This window comes from Strigops habroptila, chromosome 13 (genome assembly GCF_004027225.2).
Source record: "Strigops habroptila isolate Jane chromosome 13, bStrHab1.2.pri, whole genome shotgun sequence".
Classification (NCBI taxonomy): domain Eukaryota; kingdom Metazoa; phylum Chordata; class Aves; order Psittaciformes; family Psittacidae; genus Strigops; species Strigops habroptila.
In genome coordinates, this window is record NC_044289.2 from 15,533,732 (window position 1) to 15,547,611 (window position 13,880).

The 13,880-nt window shown below is 54.2% G+C and overlaps 1 protein-coding gene and 1 long non-coding RNA gene across 4 annotated transcripts; one reads left to right on the forward strand and one right to left on the reverse strand.

Moving 5' to 3' along the window:
• The first annotated feature begins 491 nt into the window (after positions 1-491).
• Positions 492-9,204, forward strand: LOC115615229. Of its 3 annotated transcripts, none has more exons than XR_003993987.1 (7): positions 492-800; positions 1,294-1,477; positions 2,072-2,268; positions 3,265-3,332; positions 3,762-3,878; positions 5,770-5,872; positions 7,905-9,204. It is a non-coding gene; the product is annotated as an uncharacterized LOC115615229 (long non-coding RNA). The 3 variants fall into 3 exon arrangements; XR_003993988.1 differs by having other exon boundaries at positions 513-800; positions 1,294-1,588; XR_003993989.1 differs by having other exon boundaries at positions 513-733; positions 1,294-1,588.
• A 297-nt stretch (positions 9,205-9,501) lies between these two features.
• On the reverse strand, positions 9,502-11,302 carry PDRG1 (p53 and DNA damage regulated 1). Its single transcript, XM_030503142.1, has 5 exons — positions 11,130-11,302; positions 10,977-11,052; positions 10,816-10,890; positions 10,160-10,240; positions 9,502-9,884 (listed from the first exon to the last, which is right to left on the reverse strand). The coding sequence occupies exons 1-5, from the start codon at positions 11,211-11,213 to the stop codon at positions 9,802-9,804; spliced, it is 399 nt and encodes a 132-aa protein (XP_030359002.1). The 5' UTR covers positions 11,214-11,302; the 3' UTR covers positions 9,502-9,801.
• Between the last annotated feature and the right edge of the window lie 2,578 nt (positions 11,303-13,880).

Genomic DNA, 13,880 nt, shown 5'->3' on the forward strand with positions numbered 1-13,880 from the left:
CCTCTGCCTGCAGCCCCGTCCTTGCCCCCCTGCGCCCTGCGGGTGCCCCACATGGGGCTGGGGACCTGGGGGTGCAGGGAGGGGGGACACGAGGTGGGGGACCTGGGGCACGGGGCGGGATGAGAGGGGGTGTGGGACACGGGTGGTGCGGGGGGGTTGGAGCACACGTGTGGCACCGAGGGGCCGGGGGGCGCTGAGCGGACCCGGGACACGCACCGGGCTCTGAGCCCCGGGGGGGGGGGTGGGTGTCACACCGGGGCGGGGACACACCGGAGGGGTCACACCGGGGGGGTCACACCGGGGGGGTCAGACGGGGGGGTCACACCGGGGGGGGGGTGTCACACCGGGGGGGTCACAAGGGAGGGGGTGTCACACCGGGGGGGGGGGTGTCACACCGAGGGGGGGTCCAGGCCCGGGTCTCCGGTCCCACGAGCGCCCCCTGCTGCACAGCGGCGCGGTTGCCATGGTGACGGTTGCAGCCTGGAGGGCGCAGGCGCAGCCTTAAACTCAGGCCCAGGCCCAGGCCCAAGCCCGGGCCGGAGGCCGGAGGTGGGGCTCGGTGGCACCGAGGCGGGCTCCCGGCGCTGCGCCCCCGGCTCCTGCACGGCCCCGGGGCAGCGCGTTCAACCCCAGTGCAGGTGGGGGTGAGCACAGCACCAGCGGAGCCGCCTCTCCGGGCCATGTGTCCTGCCTGCCCAGCCGAAGGAGCGTGCATTGGAGCCCGCCGGGGATGGTGCGTTGCAGCAGAGCCTCTGGAGCGGCTGCGTCTGGGGAGTCTCCTTTGTATCTGTGGGCAACAGGTAGAGCTCTTGCTGCCCTGTCCCCTCCAGGTCATTGCTGCCATGCAGCTGAGCAGGATGTGTGCCCAGTGTGAGCCCTGGCACTCACCAGCCATGGCAGGAATGGAGCTGAGGATGGTTTGTAACGCTGGGCTGTAACCTGTGGTGGTTCTGCTGCAGCCCCGGGGGCTAAACCTGCTCCAGAGCCAGCGTGGCAGCAATCGGTGCTGCCTGCCCTGGAGAGGAGGGTGCTGGCTGCATGGAAGGCTATGGAGGAGCATGGTTTGTCAGACCTGCTCTGTTCTAGCTCCGCATGGTCATGCAGAGATAAATCAAGATCGAGCCTTCTGCTCCATACAGGGAAAGCTGTTCTCAGTGGTATCCATATTTATTATTTTTCTCCTCAAGAGCATGTGGTGCAGTTGATGCCCAGCAACTCCTCAAGGGCAATTAAAGTGAGTCAGCCTGTGGGAGCGTTTGTTGTGCTGAACTGTGTATTTCTTTTTCCACCCAGCTGAGTCAGAAGAGCTGCTTAGTGAAGAATGTGAAGAGGCTTCGGAAGCAGTTAGAAAGAGAAGCAGGAAAGCCTGAGGCAACAAGATGTGCCTTTGTTCTGAAGGCTTTCAAAATGCCTTCAGAGAACCATGTTTGTGGAAGGATTTTGCAAGAATCCTGGCATTGCTTGGATTACGAAACTGGTGAGTATGTGCTCTCCTAAGGAAAGTGAGGCTGAGATGAATGATACCTTCATTCTGTGGAGGGAGAGGAAAGTATGCAGGAAATCCACAGGAAGAACTGGGCAGAGCGAGGTGAGTTTCCTCATCAACACGTACCACCAAAACACTTCTTGTGTAGCAGTTTTTTTCATCAGTTGAAAGACAGCTTGGTTTATTTGTAGAGCCCAAGTTAGCTCAGTGGTGAAGGTGTAAAGTGCAGAGTGCTGGTGTGGAGGAACAGTGCTCCTGGGGGCTCGCACTGTGAGGTTATGGCCAAATTCATGCTCTGAATTCTTTAGGTTTGGCTGCAGGTGTGCAGAAGGTGGGTGGGTTTGCAGGGCAGCTGCCTCACTGGCTTCTTGTTGAGCAGCATTCCAGGGCAGCCCCTAAAGATGGAGCTATGGAAACATCTGTTTGGCTTTAGGGAAATCCCACTCATCAGCTGGTGTAAGTCCAGCTGATTACTGAGTGGACTTTAATCCTGAGAATATGAAGAGGTTACAGGAGACTCCCTGAGCAGGCTGAAGTGCACTTTGGAGTGGATTTAGGTGGCATTAGCTTCTCTCTGCTCTGCAGTTGGAGACCTGAAGGGTAGCCTCATGCTCCGAATCGCATTTATCCCCCCAAACCTGGAGCTGTGCTGAATGCAGCAACTTCCACATCAGCCTTGTCCTGAGGACCAAGGAAGTATTGCGTTTCCTTTAGAAATTACCACAATACCTGATGCTGAGAAGCTCCTTGCTTCTGCCAGATGGCTGAAGCCATCTAACATGGTGAGTATCATGCAGCGGTGCAGAATTGAACATAGCCCATCTGTGAGAGCCGCAAGTGAGCTGTCACTTCACAGGTTGGGTGAGGAGGCCGGGCCAGAGGATTCACCTCAGAGTCAGGCTCATTGGTAAGGGCACACTTGTGAGCAGTGAATGGGAGGTAATTATGCAAAGTAAGATGTGAATTAGAGCCAGGAGGACAGCAGCCAGTGATTATCTAACTGTGCAAATAGGAATGTGTTAATTGGCAACGCAAAACCTTACATTAAGCTGATTTTATGCCCACAACCCCAATTAAGATGGTAAATAACCAGAACACAGTAAACAAGGATATGTGAAAAGCCTGTGATTACTGAAATTATCCCAACTTAAAGGAGATAGTTTGTGGCTGACCTCAAAACTCACAGACGAGTAAAAATAAACTCTGTGTTACTGCTCCTGTGGGTCTGTGCTTGTGAGCAGCCCCTGCTGGGATGTCTGGTTGCTGCTCCCACATGTGGATGAGGAGCAGGTCAGGGCATTCAGAGAGCCACATCCTGGGGCTGCAGGAGTCTGGGCTCCTTTGGGAGCTGCCCTGGGGAGCCTGTAGTACCTCATGCAGCCTGGGCCATCTGCAGGGATTTTCTGCTCACTTACTGTAGTTTTCTGGCACCTTTCATGACTTTCCTGGTTAATTAAGTTCTGTAACATACACAAATTTAAAATGTGACTTAACAAAATTCCAACAACATATGTTGTGTTGCTTATATCTCTGCAAGCATGTGACAGAGTTTATTTGGTACTTCCCCACAGGCTGCCTGCTCTGCTCTTTCCTCCAGGAATCCTCCTAACACTTACAAATCTGAGCTTTTTGCACTGGGGATCCCCTGCCCCCATAACATTGAATAAATGTTCTTGTGTACAAACAGATGATGAATTGGGTTGTGCAGGGCTGAAATTCTGGGAAACCACATTGAAATGCTGATGTTAAAGCCTTTGTCTCTGCTCTTCCATCTGTAGGTTGGCAGGTCACAAGGTGAAGGAGTTTTCCTGTCCCAAAACATGAAGGATATCGTTGATTGAAGAAGGTGAGAACGACTCTGTCTTCTCTTTGGGGAATATCCAACAGGCATTTTATTCTTTTGCTCTTATTTCTTCCTCTCCTCCTGCTGGTGACCTGCTCTGTTCTCCTGTGCCTGTCTTGTGCAATATTCCTTCACCATTCCCCAGGGCAACATGCAAGTGTGTTGCAGTGGATTTTCCCAAATGGGCAGATACTTAATCTGGGATCTGACTTCTTACACTCTGTACTATTCATATATAAGCCTCTGATCTTGAGTACAACTAACACTAGGCAGCAGTACCAGCAACGGGGGTATATTAGACATTTCTCTGTGCTTTGTAGGTTGGAATCTTGACTTGAGAGTTTGTGATGTCTGTAAGTCAAACCACTGTTACTGTGCCAGAGATGGATTTCCTTGCCTTCACACTCAGCTGCTCCTTTCCTCTTCTCCCAGTACATCCCACTGAAGGCCTGGTGATTCAGAGGTGGATTCATCTTCTCACCCAGGATTTACTCTGAATAGCAGAGATGATGGCTGCATCCCACCTGTCTGTGTGTGCCATGAAGAAGGGTAAGAGAAGGACCCTGTCTCTCCCAACTCCTGCAGACACCTTCAGGATTTGGCTGTCCTGTCGCTGTCATCTTTTGTTCTCTCCAGTCTTTTTTCATTGGAAAACTGGTGTCACAAGGTCACTGGAAATGTCAGTTTGACAGATCAGTTAGGACCAAAGCTGAAATGTCACTCCTGCTTTTATTGTCAGTGGTCGAATTTTGGCAGCCTTTGTTCTTCCTCAGCCTCACAGACCATGAGAACAGGGTGATTCATGGGGGAGAGTGATTTGTTTTCCTACGTGTCCCCCTTGCTGCTGTCGTGAGTTTGATAGCTTTCCTTTGATTAACACATCTTCCCAAAAGGAATCCCACCTCAATTTGATGGCTTAGGAGACAGGAAAATCCATCACTTCGCTCTGTGAAAGTTCAGCAGAGTTCATGCTTGCTCTGAATGCTTAAAAGCCATCCAGAGTGGGGTACAGCAGGCTGCCTTGGGTGAAGGGGTGCTCAGGTTTGGAGACACAGTGACATGAAGAGCTTCATGCCAGCCATGAGCTATTGTACTAGCTCAGAGCAGTCACTCTTTCATTTTCTAGATACCCCCCTTGATTGCTTCTGATTTTTATTATTCCCTGCAATTTTTAGTGAGATACCATCATGCAGCGGTTTGATTTAAGCTCAGGTGGCTGAAGCCCGTGATTAGACAGGGAAGATAATTAATTGGCATTGGGGCAGAAGGACTATTTAGAGTGAGAATTAGGTATTTGCTTGTTCAGTGTCTGTCTTTGATCCTTATCTTATCTTCATTCCAGATTCCATCTCTTAAATCATAGAACCCCAGACTGGTTTGGGTTGGAAGGGACCTTAAAGCTCACCCAGTTCCAACCCCCTGCCACGGGCAGGGACACCTTCCACTAGAGCAGGTTGCTCCAAGCCCCTGTGTCCAACCTGGCCTTGAGCACTGCCAGGGATGAAATATGGCAGGGCAGAAGCCTGCACCCAGTTGTGTTCCTGGGGAGTGGGGGTACATGCTGCCTGCTGGGGCTCTGCTGTAGACACGAGTGAGCTGAGCTCCTCCTGGCAGCCACTTAACTGCTGCCTCATCTCCTGATGGCCATAAATGTGATTTCCTTGATAGCAACTTTAAGGGAGAGCCTTAATGTTTGCTTTGCAGCTCTGTGCGTCTATAAGGCTGATCTTTTTGACTTTAAACCTAACAACTTTCTAGTTAGTGCTCTTCCGAGATGCATCTTACAGCTTAGCCCTTCACTGCCAAGTGCTCAGCAGTACGGCGGGGCTGACACTGCTGCACACAGCTGTCACTGTTGAGCTTCTCTCAGGAGGTGGCAGCTGAGGGAAAGAGGGAGGAAGAAAAACAATTAAATGGAGTGTCAGATTCCTCGTGAATCTGAGATGGGGTCAGTGGTAATGGAGGCTGGTGTTGAGCTTCCCTTTTTATGGGCTGCTCGCTTCCATAAATCTCTTGTGTGTGGGGAAAGCAGGGTCTTTGCAGTACCCTGATAGAAGAGAAGATGTTGATTTCTGCTGGGGAAAGTCTGATGGGGATCTGGGGACCCTTTTCTTCCTATAGCTGTACAGCAGTCAGGCCTGAAGGGTTTAACTGCGCTGGGGGTTGGTGGCTTCTACCTTCTGGTCTCTGGCTTTTTGCTAAGAATTCTTGCTGGGCTGTGAAACTGTAGGGTGGTGAGTGGAAAAAAATCCGCAGGACTAAATATGTGGCCATCTGTCGGGAATGGTTTTGTATAATGCTGTTTGGATGTCTCAAGGCTGAAGGGAAAAATATATATCATTAAAAAGTTCAGCTGAAATTCTCAGAATTGTCTGCTACACACACAACCCAAGTGTTGCAACAGCAGGATCCCGAGAGTGCAACTGCCTTGTCATTACAGGAGCTGGGAGCAACAGAAACAGCAAATGGTATTCCAGAAATGACAAGCAAATAGGAGTATTATTCTTTCAGCCGTAATTGTGTGAGTGCAAGCAGTTCCACAGGTAGGGAAATTTCCCTTCGATGTGATTGATGTTGACAGTGCTCTCCTGTGAAATGTCTTCTCTGATTTGTCTCTTTTTAACTCTTCCCCCTAACAGGACGTGGCAGCATGTACCTGTTACAGCCCCGTGTCCTGGCAGCTTCAGCCCAGTATTTAATGTGGTGGCCCTGGGGACAGCTTGATTTCAAATGAGCAAACAAATGCAGCTCAGCTGTGGGCCTATAGCTCTGATGTGCACAATCTGTTCATAGCCCCAGACCAAAGTACCCCTCAGGCAGCCTGCACATAAAGAGCTGGAGTAACTTCAGTGGCTCGGGAGGCAGAATGCGGGTCCTGATGTAGGCACAGTGCTGGGTAGTGCTGCTGGGCTCCTGCAGGAGAGCGTTTGAACACTTTGTTGTGCTGGGAAGCTGTTCCCAGGAGACATCCACATTCTGCTGCTAAAAAAAGGGCTAGTGCTCCTTCTGTGAATACTCCTCAGCATTTACTGCTTCAGCTAGACTTGGGGTTTCACTTGTCTGTCTGTCTGGAAGCTAGAGGGACTTTTTTTCTCTAGTATCATCGAGAACAGGAATAGAAACTTTGCAATAAGCTCAGAATGTTCTTTGGCTCAGTGCATGGGAAAGAGATTTAGGGTTGGATTTCCTATTGCTTCACACTTACTCCTGCCTGCTAGCAGGGTGACAGTTCTGTGCACAGGCATTTCTCTTAGATGAGCTATTGACTGTTTCTCCCTAATTTACTGTTGTATCCCCTCAGCTGGAGGTAAATGCTTCACCTTTTTCTCACTACCAGCAGCCAGGAAGACTCTGAACTCGGGGACAGCTTCTCAAAGGCACACTCCATGCTGTGGACAGGGAGAGCAGGCAGGCAGAGATGTTTCTTACCTTCTTAGGGGGTTTATTAAGATGTTTGGAAGGGATGGTTTGGTTCCAACTGTCTTGGCAACTGATCATAATACTCTATAGTGATCAAACGATGAATTTCCAGAAACAGAGCAAAGCAAGCAAGCATGCAGCCACTGCAGAGTGGGGAAACAAAGCAGCATGGGGCTGCAAAGGGAGTGGAGTCTGTGTCAGAGCTGGGCTTCGCACAAGAGCTCTCTTTCAGAGGCCCTCCTGCGTTGTGCCTCCCACACTTGCTGCTTCTGGAGCACTCTGTTCCAAGCAGCTTGTCTTGCAGCATCTTGTGATTGACTTTACAACGTGCTAACCCCGGATATTAATAGCAGGGAGATGTCTGCTGCTTTCAGCTGTTCAGCTTTGTCTCCGATTGCCGGGAGTTCACTCCTGTGTGCAGACAGGTAGTTGTCATTGCTCAGGTACTTCAGTACCTGGACTTGATGTTGCAGGCTGATGGGGAAGGAAAAGTGTGTTGGAGGCTTTGACCTGATACAGGAGAACGGTGGAGGGGCAGACCTGGGTACTCTGGTGAACCAGAACATCACCACAGACACATTTAAGTGTGTGCCCATCCCGTGCTGGCAGGGTGCCCTGCTCTCATCCTGCACATCAGCAAGGGGCGAGCACCCACCTTTCATCGCAGAGCAAAAGAACAAGAAGGGGCTGTGAGCTCTTATGGGATTAAGATATGGAAAGGAGCAAATGCTCTCCAAAAGTGGGTGTGAGCAACCAGGCTGCAGCAGCACTGTTGAAAACATGTAAATGTAGCAGAAACAATTCTGTTCATTGCGCTGCTTTTCGAGTGTTAAGTCACAGCAGAGTCCTTCATACACCAGCAAAAGCCCCTCTGCAGTCACTGGTGGCCATTTAGTGGGCAATTCCCTGAAGCTTGTTGTGTAGTTCACTCTTGGGAAGTAGTACTTGGATTGTGAAGTCATACTTCCAAGAGGCTGACATGTATTGTAACTCTTAACTTGCAGTACACAGCTCAGTGTGCCTGCGGTTGTCTCTGGGTGTAGTTTCTAACTAACAAAACACAAATACAGCTTCACCTGAAAGCAGGAATTCCCTCACCTCTGCAGGAAAGAGGAGTGAGGTGATGGGTGACTCCTGTTAATGTTTTCGTTGCAGGCTGCTATGATGAACAACTGCACAGCAGCAAGTGTAACACTGATCCTGGGCTTGGGATGGGAGAGATCACCATGGATGAAGTTCACTCTCTCTTCCTCACATTGGGCAGCAGCAGTTCCCACTGCTCTCTGGACACTGACAGCTCAGCACTAGACTCTGGCCTTCCTCCTTCTGAACTGCAAAGGGCTTGAACGAGGTACTTTGTAATAACTGACCCAAAACCCAGTTCCTCGCTGGCTTCCTGGCTGTCCAGCCCCACTTGCAGAGCTGAGTTCTGGACCAGGTAAGAAAATAAAGGGGCTAAACACATTCTGCAAAGCAAACCAAAGCTTTTAGGGAAGGCAGGCACCTGATCCTCCCACTGCTACTACTATGGAAACATGTCAGAGCAGAGAACCTGTTGCCATGATACTGTAAAAATAACCTGGTGTCAGCCGTTGCAGAGACGCTGAGTGGCTGCTCCACACGGGTTGTGTGTGAGTGGCTCCAGCGCAGGGACCTGGCACTGTGTGTGCAGGGAGGTGGCTTTCTGAAAGCTTCAGGTAATAAATAATGTGTGTCTGTGAAACTTCAGGCTGATGTGGGCAGCCTGGCTTCTTGCAGATGTGCATTTAGGGTGCGTGGGGTTAGCTACAGAATTCCAAAGCACATCAAGCAGTGGTAGTTGGGGTTTAGGCTTAAAGAAATCCCACCTCAGATATAAGGAGTTGGAAACAAGGTGGGGTTTGGAACTGTGTAAATTGAAGCGTGTGTGGAACGGACGAGGCTGCCTGGTGAAGGTGCCTCTGAGCTCTAAGGTGGAGGGTGCTCAGGGAGCCAGGAAGAGGCTGGTGCTGGGTTTAAAGCCCTGCACACATGTGCTGAGGGGAAGCGAGCACAGGATCAGGCCCAGCTCTGTGCTGCACCAGGGAGGTTTGGCAGAACGGGTGAGCTCCCTCGAGAGCTGCAGAGAGCAGGACAACGGCTGTTTGAAGCCTTTAAATTCTATCCAGAAATACCTTTACAGCAGTTCAAAACATAAAGGGCTTGGCTGTGCCCAGACACTTTCCTGTACACAGCAAAAAACCAAACCCTCCGTAGCCTGTTACTAATGTTTTTTTCATGTTTTTATGGTCTTACCCAAGCTGTGCTGGGGTTCAAGTTCAGGCTAAAGGGGGTGGGCTAAAGGCAATCCTTAAAACCTTTGAAGAAACTATTACTGGTTGGATCAATTGTCCTTTTACTACAAGGCTGACTCAGGACTCGGTCCTGCTCAGCTCTCTTCAGGCTGCTTTTTTAAATATACATGTTTTATCCCTCATTTCTTTGGTCTTTTGCCTTCCAACTGAACAGCAGAACACATTTTCTCAGTGAGACTAAAAGGATGCTGCCTCCTCCCACCCCATCTTTAGAGATTCCTGACGTGTTTCAGATGTACAGCTTGGCTTTGTTTTAGTACCATGGGCACACACAACTCCTCCTCTGTGCTTGAGGCGTGCTGTGGATTCCCAATTCCTCCTACTCCTGTTCCCAACATGACAATGAGCCAGCTCTGAAGCCAAACTCTAGAAGCACTTGCATAAAAACCCAACAAGGAGCACACGCACAAAATCAGGAATGTCCCACTGCTCTGACTTTAATAATCCCACTTCCACCCCAGCCACAGGTGACTGCCCAGCGCTGTCCCCCAGCCCATGCCTTGGGGTGGGAAGGAGCAGGAAAGGGTTTGTGATCCAAGGAAGCTGCAGCCTCGTAGGTGAGGAGCCAAACAGTCCTCAGCTCTGGCTGCAGGGACCTCAGGCGAGGCGGGCTCCAGGCACATGGATCTCCTCCAGCAAAGGCCATAGGATGTGGCTGTTGTGGTGTGAGCTGCAGAGGTGACAGCCTGAATACACGTGGTGACAATGGCACAGCCACCTCAGCCCTCCAGGATGCGATTGATCAGCTTCATTTCCTCAGCACTCATGGGGTTCAGGTTAAATCCCTTCAGCTCAGGTTTACCTGAGAAGAACACATGGAAAAATCAGGACTTTGGTACACAACCAGTGCAGGGATCCCTGCTGAGCTCCTGAGGGGCTGCGGGGAGGACAGGGGCAGCCCTGGGAGTTGATGTGGGGTTATCCTGGTCTGATGGCTCTGCACCAATGCTGCTGGAGCAGGGAAGGAATTGCAAAGCCAGGGGGAAGGTGGCTGCAGGAGCACACAGAGCTCAGGAGTTTCTGGACCCTCCTGACATATGACCTCTGATACTGAGAAGGTTCCAGAACAAGAGTTACCTTGGGCTTCATAGAGGCGGTTCACCTTCACACGCAGCTCTTTCCGGAGCTTGTTTATCTCCTCATCCAGATGTTCCTGGTCTGAGACAATCACAGACTGGTTTGTGTTGGAAGGGACCTTAAAGCTCCTCCAGCTCCAACCCCTGCCACGGGCAGGGGCACCTTCCACTAGAGCAGGTTGCTCCAAGCCCCTGTGTCCAACCTGGCCTTGAACACTGCCAGGGATAGGGCAGCCACAGCTTCTCTGGGCACCCTGTGCCAGCGCCTCAGCACCCTCACAGGGAAGAACTTCTGCCTCAGAGCTCATCTCAGTCTCCCCTCTGGCAGGTTAAAGCCATTCCCCTTGGCCTGTCCCTACAGGCCCTTGTCCAAAGCCCCTCTCCAGGTGGATAAGTGGGATGGGGATGAGGTCTGTGGGCTCTGGGCTGAAGGCTGAGCCTCCGGCAGAGCACCCAGCACAGGAGTGGGCTCTTTCCTACCTGCCCGGGGGTGCTGCGGGCTGACCCCAGTGCGCTTTGTGCCCAAATGTGTGTCCCAGGAGGGCCGGGTGACAGCCAGGACCTGCCCGGGGGTGCTATGGGGGGGGTCGGGGCGCTCGGAAGCACAGTGTGGGGCTGAGCCTCCCATTAATCGTTACTGCGGGGCACCCGCCGTACCCTTCCGCAGCATGTCCTGGGTCTGCGCCGCGGGGAGCTCGACGAACATGTTCCCGAAGCAGACCATGGCCTTGCCTGCGGGAGAGGGACGGGAAAGGGCTCGGTCAGTGCGGCCGCGCCCCGGGACAGGGCTCACGGCGGCACCGGGAGCGCGACCTCACCGCCGGGCTCCGGGTTCTTGTGCAGCGCCCGCAGGGCCTCGCGGTTCCGGTTCCGCTTCACGTCCAGATCCACGATCTGTAACGGGACAGACGCAGCTGCAGCTACCGGCGGCGGGGGAGCCCCCACCGGGGCGGGGCCGGGCCGGGCCGTACCTGCTGCCGCGCCGCCAGCACGTCCTCGGCCAGCTCCTCCACCTCGGCCAGGTAGCGCAGCACGAAGGACGGGTCCCGCGCCATGGCCGGGGCCGGGCCGGGTCCGTTACCGGTCGGGTCCGGGTCCGCGCCGCAGCCGCAGCCGCGCCGGCGGGTTCCGCGGCGAAAGGGTCCGGGCCGGAGCGCGCCCCCTGGTGGCAGCCCCCGGAGCGCTCCGCGGCCCCGAGCCAGGGTTTGGAAAACCCACGGGACAGCGGGAATGCCGGGACATGGCACCGGCACCCGGCACAGGGATGGTGCAGGGCTCCGGCCCCACAGCCAGCCCCGCAGCCAGCCCCACAGCCCGAGGGGCGCTGGGCTCAGAGCCCCCCGCCCCACTGCGGGTCCCCAGGGGCAGGAGTGATTTACTACACAGGCAGAGGTTCTTCCCTGTGAGGGTGCTGAGGCGCTGGCACAGGGTGCCCAGAGAAGCTGTGGCTGCCCCATCCCTGGCAGTGCTCAAGGCCAGGTTGGACACAGGGGCTTGGAGCAACCTGCTCTAGTGGAAGGTGTCCCTGCCCGTGGCAGGGGTTGGAACTGGGGGAGCTTTAAGGTCCCTTCAACACAAACCATCCATGATTTATACCATGTCACAGCCCATCCCCACTCCCCACCAGCACTGCACTTCTGCCGGCTCTTCCTCACCACTTCCCAGCACGGCGCCGGTGTCGGGCAGCTGGGCTCTTAGAGCGTGGGGTGGCCTTTCTGTCCACTTTTCCTCCCCAGGAGGCAATAAACAGCACTAAAAGCACGGGGCGATGAGCTCAGATTTCATTTGGTGCAGCTGAGCGGCTGCTCTGGAGCCCGGCGGGTGAGGGCTGCGTCCCCGGGGAGGGGACACGGCTGCGGGCCCAGCACTTGGCTGATGCATCAGTCTCCTGCCCTGACTGACCCTGCCTGTGGGAAGGGGGAAATACTGCACCTCAGAATGGCTTTTGCTCCCTTCCTTCCAGCCCGTGAACAGGAGGAGATGGAGAAATGGGGTGTTGGAGCTGCTGGGAGCCCCAGCCCCGATGGCAAGGGCTGGCAGACCCCCGCTGTGTGAGCTCCTCAGTGGGAGAGGGGGGACCCAAGGCCTGGGTTTTAGCATCCCATGTCCTGAAGCAGCTCCACCCGGGAATGCTGTTGTTAGACAGTCCTGGAGAATTGCTTCGCCTCGCTGGGCCCCCAGAGCCGTGAGGCCGGGGTGGAGGGTGCTGCCCAGCACCAGTCCCACCAGCTCCCCTCTGCTCTGGGTGCTGCTGCCTGCACTGCCGCTCAGCAGGAGGGTGCTGGTGCTCAGAACCATCTCTTGTGTTCCCAAAGCAGCCCTGTCTCCAGTGATGCTGCTCACTCAGCATCGTGTGGTGACAGTGATGGTGACACTGTTGCTCCCACATTGATGGTGGAGGAACCTCCAGTCTTGGAGTGGGGCTTTTATAGGAGGGAGCCCCAGTGACACTGAGCATGGGCCGGAGGAGAGGAGATGCACCAGCGGTGGTGGTGGGGCACATGGACTGTTGGCTCATGCCCTCCATGGGGCTCAACTTGGTGAGAAGCTCCGGAAGGGCACGTGGTGGCCCCAGTGCTGCTGGACACTGCATGGGGACCACAGGAGACAGGGAAGGAGGGAGCGAGGCAGCGTCTGGCCGGTGGTCACCACACTTCTGCGAGCAAATAATCCCTTAAGGGAGATTGCCAGACGGGAAGATTACCTCCCTAATCCCATAAGGTTGTTGCAGTTAACTGGGGAGATCTCGTCATCTGTGTGCGCTGAGACCAGGCACTCCCAGGGCAGCGGTGGCAGCGAGCGGCCTGCCTGGGCTGAAGCGACTCACGCTCCAGTTGGAGCTTTTCCTGGTGTGAGGCAGCGGGATCGGGGCTGGTGCCAATGCTGGAAAAATCCTTTTTCAGTGGAGGTGTCCGGCTGGAGACCTGCAGCCTGCATCCATCCTCTGCCCCAGTGGTGGCTCCCATGGCATCCCAGTGGGATGGGGGCACTGGGGCGGCTGCAGGGTGGGATGCAGGACATGGAACACAGGACCTGGGTCTACTCTTCTCCTGCAGCCTCGCACCACAGCGTCCAGCACAGAGTGATTGGCTTCAGCTTTCTGCAGGCACAAAGGCAGCATCTGATCCTTGTTGCTTTGGTGGGATCAGAGGAGAAGAGCCTGATTCACATGCCATGTGCTGGGACCCACCTGAACCTGGAACTGCTTTTCCCTCCTGGGGACACATTTTTCAGACCAGTGACAAAAAGCTCTGTGGGCAGTGAAAGCCCAACTGCCTGTCCTGCTGCAGACACATGGATTCAGCCGGGATATGGCTGCAGAGCTGGAGCTGAAGGTGGTGCTTGGGAAGCGTGTCCTGGCTGGGTGGTGGCTGTCCCGTTCGGTGGGCTGGAGACCTTCACCAGCAGCTCTTGTTATGCACAGAGAGGCTGGGAGGAGGGAGAGCTTTCAAAGTCAATGTGGGAGGGATGGAATGGGGACAGGTTAGGGATGGAATGGAGATGGGGACAGGGATGGGGATGGAAATTAGGATCAGATGGAGATAGGGGTGTGATGGGGACAGGGATGGAGATTGAATGGGGATGGGCTGCCTGTATCCTGTCAGTAGTGGAGGGAAGCACAACCCTGGGGTTGCCAATGGGTGCAATGATGGCAGGGTTTTGCAGAGGGCGTTGCACAGAGGGGCAGGGGATGCTCTTCCCAGGAAGGGAGGCCCCAGCTC

Bases quoted from the DNA above. Each gene is read 5' to 3' on its own strand.
- PDRG1 (XM_030503142.1), bottom strand. From the start codon at position 11,213: ATGGCGCGGGACCCGTCCTTCGTGCTGCGCTACCTGGCCGAGGTGGAG. The intron at 10,891-10,976 runs GTGAGGTCGCGC...CCTCTCCCGCAG, and splicing joins CAAGAACCCGGAGCCCGGCG to GCAAGGCCATGGTCTGCTTC. The intron at 9,885-10,159 runs GTAACTCTTGTT...TGTTCTTCTCAG, and splicing joins CCGCCTCTATGAAGCCCAAG to GTAAACCTGAGCTGAAGGGA.